This window comes from Ruditapes philippinarum, unplaced genomic scaffold (assembly GCF_026571515.1).
Source record: "Ruditapes philippinarum isolate M1 unplaced genomic scaffold, ASM2657151v2 ctg296_1_1_1_1, whole genome shotgun sequence".
In the NCBI taxonomy this organism is placed as follows: Eukaryota; Metazoa; Mollusca; class Bivalvia; order Venerida; family Veneridae; genus Ruditapes; species Ruditapes philippinarum.
In genome coordinates this window covers 207501-217344 of record NW_026853891.1, presented here as the reverse complement: position 1 = coordinate 217344, position 9844 = coordinate 207501, and the positions used below count along the sequence as shown (strand labels likewise).

General features: G+C 33.7%; 1 protein-coding gene across 1 annotated transcript in view; it reads left to right on the top strand.

Annotated features, from left to right (window-relative positions):
- The first annotated feature begins 5934 nt into the window (after window positions 1-5934).
- The window catches only part of LOC132738264 (uncharacterized), a 5361-nt gene continuing 1451 nt past the window's right edge, over window positions 5935-9844 (top strand). Inside the window, exons 1-2 of the mRNA XM_060725731.1 lie at window positions 5935-6674; window positions 7105-9844. The exon at window positions 7105-9844 is cut by the window's right edge and continues 1451 nt beyond it. Of these exons, the coding sequence (XP_060581714.1) occupies window positions 7105-9844 (2740 nt within the window). The 5' untranslated portion in view covers window positions 5935-6674. The remainder of the gene's footprint in view (window positions 6675-7104) is intronic.

The following is a 9844-nucleotide window of genomic DNA, read 5'->3' as shown; positions in this document are numbered from 1 at the left end:
TAGGTCTGTATAGTATTTACAGACCCGGTGGCCTTTTAAAAACCTCGATCGCTACGCTCTCTCGGTCTTCAAATCACCACCCAGGTCTGTAAATACTATGCAGACCTATTCCTCGTACGGTAACTATTACTCAATGAATGGCCATGGTGCAATTTTAACCCCAGGGCTTTTATTTGAACAAACATGGTAGAAGACATCCACTAGAAAATGTGTCATCCTTAATATTTAAGCTCTACCTCTTTGTTTGTTTTTTTTTTTGGGGGGGGGGGTTTATTAAAGAAGATTTGTAAACAATCTTGTATTTTTGTGTCAGTGATATAGTCTGATTTTATTAACCTGTCAATTATGAATACATTATAGGACTCATTTAAATAATCGATCCCACTTCGGTTTGGTCCGTGTAGTTTACGAGAATTAATGTGGAGTATATAAGTCATGGATTGAAAGTCACAACAACTTTATGTGAAGGTTTTCGTTAATTCACAATAGGACAGTCGGTAAAGAGAATGCCTGATAATTGAGAGGTCTGTGGTTCGATCCTCACTGTTGCCATTGTTTTAGTATTCTTTCTTTATTTTTTCAGTGTATTTTAATGGAACAGATTTTGTAGTGTGTTTTACGGCATTTAAAAAGACATTTATTGATTTTAATCCGTTTTAATTTTAAATATGAATTCTTAAAAAACATGTTATTTAAAAAAGAGTATATACATAACAAAATTAAGTAAAACATAAAAAAAAAACGAACAACATAAATCAATAATCATATATAGATTCAATAATGTTGAAAAGTATTAATAAGAAAAAAACATGGACCAACGCGGCCTCGAACTTAAAACACGTTTGGCACTTAGATTATAAACTCGTGATTTACCCCATTGCGCTATAACGCTGAGTACACTTAATAGTTTAGAGATACAAATTAAATTAAATTCCATCGTACAGCGTAAATCTCACGGAACTTACCGAACATCTACCGAAGATTAATATACTGTGTGCATCGACCGTGTAATCAGTATGTAATTGACAGGTTAATAAAACCAAACAATAAAGAGTGTTCATTTTTGTATGTGACTGGGTAACAAAAAGCAATTGAAATTAACCTGGGAATTACGCCAACATAATATTGTGGACAAAAGCGGAAGTAAAAAGTGTGTAAGCCCGTATAATTTTGTGCAATTATACAAAAACCAATGTGCTCTCTATACTCAGGCCAATAAGTACACATCGATAACGTCACCATTAGTCATAAGGATTGTGAACATTCTTTTTTTCAAGTACAAGTTTATTTACTTTACTAGTGGTTTTGTGAAATAACGACACTTTTGGATAGGGTCATGTATTCAAACGTCTATAAAATCAATTTAAACCTTAACCTCTCCTACTTTTATTTCTTAAAAATGAAATTTAAACACGCTTCAACTGTGACATTTTCCGTAATTCCCTGATAAAATAATTATGCGATAAACTTACCCCACGATAAATGAAACGCTTTACATTACACACGTACATGTTAGATCTGGCGTTGATATTTTTTGCTTATTCATAACATACCGCATCGTATCGATTTGCCGAACAGAAGCACATAAAAAACGACAGACTAGAACCCAGGCTAATGTAGATCTACTTTTTGAAACATATTATTTTTGGAAAATTCTACTTATAGTTAACTTTTTATTCTGTCTTAATCATGTGAAAAAATTTTTTATAAATCCAATTGTTTTTTATTAAAACCAAAAATCATTATTTTACAATTTAAATATTCATAATTTTCGTAGTTTTTCCCATTTAAATATTTTTAAAGTTTTGTTGTAAAAAATACTAGCACTTTGGGGGTACATGTATAAAATCCAACCCTTTTTTAAAAAAAAATTAAGAACCTATCCTAATTTTTATCTAAAAATATAAAAGGGAAATTTTTGCTTAGTTTTTTTTTTTAAAAACCCAAAAATAAAAATTTTCATGGTTTTTATCATTACATTTAAACGACAAAGGAACAAAGTGTAAAAAAAAAAAGTTTTTATAATATATATTAAATATCAACACATTGAAAATCAGATACCACAGATCCATACAAACATATTATTAGGATAAACAAGGGAACAAGTTACGTTAGATAATCGACATGCTTACGTTTTTCAATTCATTTGGTTATGATTACTCTTAAGTTGCCCTTATTTATGATTACCCTTCATTGCCATTGATCGAAAAGCCTTATGACAATGTGCATGTGACCAAACAAACATTCCTTGATGGTGGAATTCACATCTATGTAAATTTTCCGTTTTAATATATCTGCAATTGTTCATTATTTAGCCATAGCTTATATTCCAGAATACTACATTTAAAAAAACTAGCTCGAGTTAAACGATCTTCAATATTTTGAAAAAGTAGCACATGCATTTGTAACATTGCTTTCTTTCATTTATAAAATTTTATATCTTTCAGAATCAAAACAAATCACAGTTGTGGTTCATTTTTACGACAGGGTTATAATTATACATGTACACACTTACTCAGAAGTTTGACAGTTATGCATACAAAGAAAAAGAAGGAAGAAGGGTCATCAGATTTCTGACAGAGGAATACTTAGGTCATTTTCATTTTGAGCCGGAATGTCATAAACAACAATCAATTGTATGAGAATGGCAAAAGTTAATGGTCCAATACGATACAGACACTTTTGACACAAGGGACTTTACTTACATATCTTATACATAGCATATGTAAAGATCTTCCAGGTATTACATCTTATTTTTTGGCCAAAGGACTTCAATGTATTTTCTAAAAAAGTCAAATATAGGTAAAGATGCATGTCATTATATCTAAACTCTTGGCATTATTACAAAAGTACATGTTTTTTTACATATCTATATTTACTAAGAGTTAAAGTATTTCCCGTGACAGGGTCAATTTTAACACTATAGGCATGACTTTTTATAACGGCAAGATAATATTACATGCCAAACATCGAAGCTCTTGGCATTGTATTTTCTGAGAAGAAGTATTTTCAGATATGTTTACTATACACATATATATGAATTAAGTGACCCCTGGATTGGGACTTATTTTGACCCAAGATTAATTATTTATGTACCTTATGTACAGGTTCACTTGGCAAATACCATAGCTCTGGGCATTGCAGTTTCATAAAAGAAAACCTAAATGTATTTTCCGATATAAGCCTATATTATCTAAGGGGCTCCACGTGTGGGGCCATTTTTGAAGCCAGGGTATGATTTTTAGAATTTTTTTAGTTTATTACTATCTAAGCTCTGAAGTTTGTAGTTCCCGGTGTGGGGGGTGGGGGCAGATATTGCATTATTAAAGTATATTTAAGCTCTTTTGAACTACTTATGCGTTCGACTGAAACCATGTATAAAAATTTTAGAGGGTTCTACCGAAGGATCAGTCCTGTGACGTTTGGTAAAAAAATCCAATGTAAAGTTTCTAGAGAATGTGGACAACGACAGGTGTAGAACGACGGACACAAATGAGAATGAAAAAACTAAGACCAAACGCCTAGCTTGATCAAACATGATATTTTTTAAATCATACATATAAACTTTTATTTATGTTTCAGCTAATATTGTATACAATTATTTAAATATTATTAAGCGGTTTTGAAATGACGGTTCGTATGTATGTAGAAAGATTTCAGGAAATAACCTAAAACAATTTAACAATATAATGACAATACAACCTTTCATTTTTGTTCCAGTTTAATATCTTGGTAACAATTAATACTTTTACTCAGTAAAACGGCATAGGTTTTAAAACTAAATACCCGTCAATTACAACCAGTCCTTAATATGATACTGTCAAATATAGTGTAACCACATACGTAGCTATAGAGATACACATGTACTTCCGCGAACAGGTTTTATAGTACTGCTGTTCGCTGAATCGAAAGTCAACCAGAACCGTGACATATTTATGTCATGGTGTAATTCAATAAATTTGGGTGATCTGAACAAAAGCTATTTTGATACAGGTAATATATAGTTCGATATATTTGGGACACTTCAGTCTATATTTTGAACACAGAACGTTTGATTGATGAAACAATGCATCAAAGTTTATCAGCGGGTTCACATTTCATAAAATACCCTAATATCACGTGACGAGCGAGAATTTAGGTTTGGATACCTTTGCATGACATTTGGTGACCCGTGACCCAAATGCTATTTTTAATTGAAAGTATGAATAACGGTGAATTTATTCAATAACAGACATTGAACCAATTTTAAAACATGTTGGATTTATAATGTTTTGAGTGATGATTCATGATTACTTAAAATCATACACTTATTAAAAAAAATAGTGTATTATCCATTACTAAAAATAGATGCTAGAATTCCCAAAACTTGAAGTCCCGCGGGATTTCATTTGAAAGCAGACATTCTCTACATATTTCCCTAAAAAATAGTTGGGTACACAATGTCATTGAAGTTTCATTTAAAAACAAATCATGAATTGATTCAAAATTGATTTCTTTATCAAATGGTAATTTTATTTAACCCGAATGTGATTAATAAGGGTGATTTTACACCGTAGGGAACGTGTTACAGTATCGCGTTTTTCGGTTACAGTATAGAATTTTCAAGATGGAGGATTATTTATGGGAAGAGAGGTAGGTGATTTTTATTCAGGTCCATACTAATAGTAGTTAAGTTTCTAAAATATGTTTTTGTGCTTTGCTTGTAAGGAACAGAATCCGGTATCTAGTCATATAATTCTTCAGACCCTGCACCGCAGATTTATCTCTATATTGTCTCATAAATGTGTAGATTTGGCGGTTTAAAAATTTGAATCGAGAGACCAACGCATTTTTCTCCCATTCCGACATTATTTAAGCATGCCTAGATAAAGTAAATCTACAAAACGTTAGTCCTTTGTATTTAGAAACGTTTATAAAAGTAAATGACCAGTTGAACATATTTTCTTGTTGGTAAAATGCGTTTTAAAAAATAAACAATGTCACAGTATAGAGCGAGGTGAATTTTGCTGGGTTACAGCATAGACCTAGCGACTTTGATCCACTTTTGTTACAGTTTATACCCAGATTTCGGTTACAGTTAAGATACTTGCCAAATTTCAATCAAAATTCGTGTATCCATTATTTTTATGAAATACCATTCTATTTGATACATTCTTGAAAGTTTGTATTACTTTTTTTCTTCAGCAGAAAAAGTTATAGTTTGCTATTTTTCTTACTTTAAGTTTCAGATTGAGACTTTTTGCAGAATAAGTAATGTCCTAAGTAAGGACCGTTTTCACGACAACAACAGTAACTTTTATCGAATTGTATTGAGAGAAGAAAGATTATTGCTTGATTTCATTACACATTATAGAAATTAAATAGAGAAAAAAGAATCCTTAACAGAAGTCCAACACCGAAAACATGAAAATGTTGCATGCTCAGTTTGATTAAACCAGTTCGTGGACGGTACTGGTAACTGCAAGCTACCGTCCACGCCTCCTAGCACCGGCTTCAGCAGAATTCACATTAAACATGAACTGGTACACTTTAGATTTTTTAACATCTGTGGATGTGTTCATATGGCGGTTATCATGGAACTTTCAATGTAACACATTATTGCCATTCTATGAAAAGCGGCATATTACCCCCAGGTTAAAAATTGCGTGTGCCCTAAACGAGAATACAATGAGTGAAATGATGATAGGGAAATGACAGTTCTGCCCCACTATATACTTTATATAAATACCGCACACGTGCGGTATGATCAGTGAGGCGTGAAATCTATTTTAAAACATTGGCTTTTTCACTGAATTATTTTTAGAATTGGACTTTCCATATTTTGTTACTAAAATTAGCTCCTTTTTAAAGCGAATATTATGGAATTCTAATGCATGACAGTTCTGCAGCACTATATACCTTATACACGTGCGGTATGATCAGTGAGGCGTGAAATCTATTTTTAAACATTGGCTTTTTCATTGAATTATTTTTAGAATTGGACTTTCCATATTTTGTTACTAAAATTAGCTCCTTTTTAAAGCGAATATTATGGAATTCTAATGCATGACAGTTCTGCAGCACTATATACCTTATATAAATACTGCACACGTGCGGTATGATCAGTGAGGCATGAAATCTATTTTTAAACATTGGGTTTTTTAAAGCGAATATTATGGAATTTCAATATATAATTAGAACTGGGATTTTTTTTATAAGTGCCATCTTTAGAGTAACACGTCTGAGCATGTCAGTTTTAAATGATGCTTTTACATACACATAAACTACATGGCGTTATATTTTTTTTGTGAAGCAGACGACAAAATACCTGCAGTCAAAATAGCTTATGTTTAATATAGCGTGGAGCGGCACGCGCAACTACCCGATCTAATATAAAGAGGGTGTAATACTATCGTCTGTCATATAATGACAATTAACCGTCTTAAATGTTCAGCGGTAGATTGCCTAACGTTGTGCAACAGTTTAACTGGGAAACCAAATATATTTTTTAGGGAAACCAAAACCTATGACTGCTTTAAACCAGTGTTATCCAGATTTAATTATTAAATAGGTTCTGCTCAAACAAAACTGATTCAATTGAGTCTGGGAAGTTGGAGAGCTAACATCTTCAGTGTATTGTGCAGACGACAAGAAAATACTTTAAACGTTACAGTACCTTTACAGCAATATCGAAGGTAAAGTGACCTTAAACTATTCTGTCTGTTTCACATGAATTATCAACAATCAAGGTTGAATTTGTTTTCACTATTAACAGTTTAAAGCGTGTATATCAACGATTTATGTAGTATAAAATGAACTTTTTAAATAAAAACTGAAGTCTCTAAAATATTGTTAGAAACTACCACCTAGGCTGTATTTAAGAGAGGTAATTTCTACTACAATGATATTGACTGCCGACAATAGTAAATTATTAATATAAATTCAAAGAAGAGAAGGTGGTTTTTGATTAAAAGTTTGTAAGATTTTATAGCATGAAACTGCCGGTCATAGTATTACGTTTTAAAAATATTTTATGTAGTTAATTAAATTTTAAAACTTTAGGACGGAAAATTACCTATATAGTTTAAATCTATGAAATGACAAGACATTAACTTAATTTTGTAGATGAATAGAAAACCATTAGAAAGTATTCACACGGTGGCAGACCTGGATGCGTGGGTCGAGGCAAATAACATTTCGAAAGATGATCCTGATATTAGCTTACATAGACTTCAATTAATGGCTGAAGAAGTAACAAAATATGAAGCTGTAACATGTGGATTCTGTGCAAAGCGGTTTGTACAAAGATCAAGCTTACTTCGCCACATCAGAACTGTTCACGGAAATAGCAGCATAAACTGCCCGCACTGCCAACGACAGATGCGACAGCATGATGAAAATATTCCTCCGATTCAATCTCAAACGCAGGGCGCAGAAAACTGTGAGAAGAAATCTAGCAAAAGAAAATCGTCTGACCCTGTTGAAGGACCGTGTGAGAAAAAGACTAATTTAATAAAGAACGACAAGCAATGCAACTGGTGCTCAAAGCAGAAAGTTTTGTTACCTGGTAAACCCTTCTGCAAAACTTGTGGCGACAAGGGCAGGGAATGCAAGTGGTGCCATCGCCCATTACCAGAACGTTTTTTCAGTAAAAGGGCTGATGTTTGCGACAGTTGTGTAAAAAGGCGTGAACACTGGAAAAATAAAAGTCAGCACGGAGCTGGCAGGACAGCCCTAAATAATACAGCAGAGACAACAACATTAGATCCCTCGCCAAATAATATATGGGATGTTTTACAATATTTTAAAGACTCTCAGAATTCAATTGAAGACATTCTAATCAACAGGCTGGAACGACTGAAATGTATGAAATGGTTCATGACGTTATTTGTTAAATTTGTGAAATACAATCAAAACAATGAAGCCGTTTATGCTGAGCCTGTATTTAGATCCTCCAGCTTTGGATGTACAAATGCTTCTCAAATTGAGGATCAAATCGCCGGGGCTTTCCAAGATTTACATAATGGTTACCAAAACTTTGAAAGGGATGGTAGTGGGTGGTCTATTGACGTAATTATTAAACTCGAGGTCAATACAGCAGAGTATGCACCCTTAGAGGGAAGCAGTTACCTACCTTTACCTAAGAAAGTACAAGATAAAAAAGCAGTACTCAATATAAGAAATCACGATCAGAAATGCTTCATCTGGTCAATTCTCGCAGCAGTACATCCTGTCACAAACACAGAAAGTCATAATCCAGATCGTGTTAGCCACTATAAGCAGTTTGAACACGAATTAAATATAGATGGTCTCGACTATCCTGTACCTATTTCTCAAATTTCAAGGTTTGAAAAGCAAAATAACATTTCAATTAATGTGTTTGGTTTAGATAACGACGAAATATACCCCCTTCAGATAACTGATCAAAGAAACATGCCCAAGCACGTTAATCTCCTACTCTTTTCAAGAGGAGATGTTAGACATTATTGTTTGATTAGAAATATGAGTCGTCTGTTAGGAGACAGAACATTGCATGATGGGCAAACATATTACTGCAATTACTGTCTCCACGGATTTACTACCCCTGACTTACTTAATGATCATGTACCATACTGTTCTCCACATGGAGCACAAAGAGTAAGTTTCCCAAAGTCAGAAGACAAACAATGGGTTCAGTTTACCAGTATTCATAAGCAGTTGAAAGTACCCTTTGTTATCTATGCTGATTTTGAAAGTTTTGTCCGTCCCATTGATTCATGTACGCCTAACCCAGCTAAGTCATCAACAACACTATATCAAAAGCACGAGGCATGCGGTTACTCTTTTCTGGTAAAATGCGCTCACGACGAGATGTCAAAGCCTGCGGAAGTATATAGGGGGTCTAATGTCATTGACAACTTTTTTAAACGTTTAATACAAGAAGAGAAAGAAATATGCGAACTCTTAAAACAGGTCAAACCTATGAAACTCACTTCAAGTCAAGAAAAGTCATTTGAAATGGCTGAAAATTGTCATATTTGTGAAGAGCCCCTGGATGATGATAGAGTTCGTGATCATGACCATTTGTCTGGAGAGTACAGAGGTGCTGCTCATAGGGACTGTAATTTACAATTCCAGTTCAGGCAAGGGAAAAGTACACATAGTTTTTACATTCCCGTGATTTTTCACAACTTGAGGGGTTACGACATGCACCATTTAATGTCCGCCGCGGGCAAGTTTAAAGACAGACAAATTTCCTGTATTCCTAATAATATGGAAAAATACATTTCCTTTTCAATGGGGAATTTAAGATTTATTGATTCCCTTCAATTTCTGAATGCTTCATTAGATACATTAGTGTCCAATGTAGCAAAAGAAGGCAGCCATAAATTTCCAAACACAACAAAACATTTTCCAGATCCTCTTCATCAAACCCTTCTACTTCGTAAAGGCATATTCCCGTATGACTTCCTCACTTCACCCGATTGCTTTCAGCAACCACATCTACCCACAAAAGAGCAATTCTACAACAAATTAAATGATAATAATGTAAGCTCCGCAAATTATGAGCATGCTCAAAAAGTTTGGCAGACATTTAATATGAACAACTTTGGGGAATACCATGACCTATACTTAAAAACTGATGTTTTGCTTTTGGCAGACGTGTTTGAAAACTTCAGATCATTGTGTTTAGAGTCCTATCACTTAGACCCGGCACATTACTATACGTCCCCTGGGCTTGCATGGGATGCCATGCTTAAAATGACAGGTGTTCAACTGCAGTTACTGGATGACATTGACATGGTCCTCATGATTGAACAGGGAATTAGGGGTGGGGTGTCTATGATTTGTAAAAAATATGCTAAAGCCAACAATCCTCTAGTCT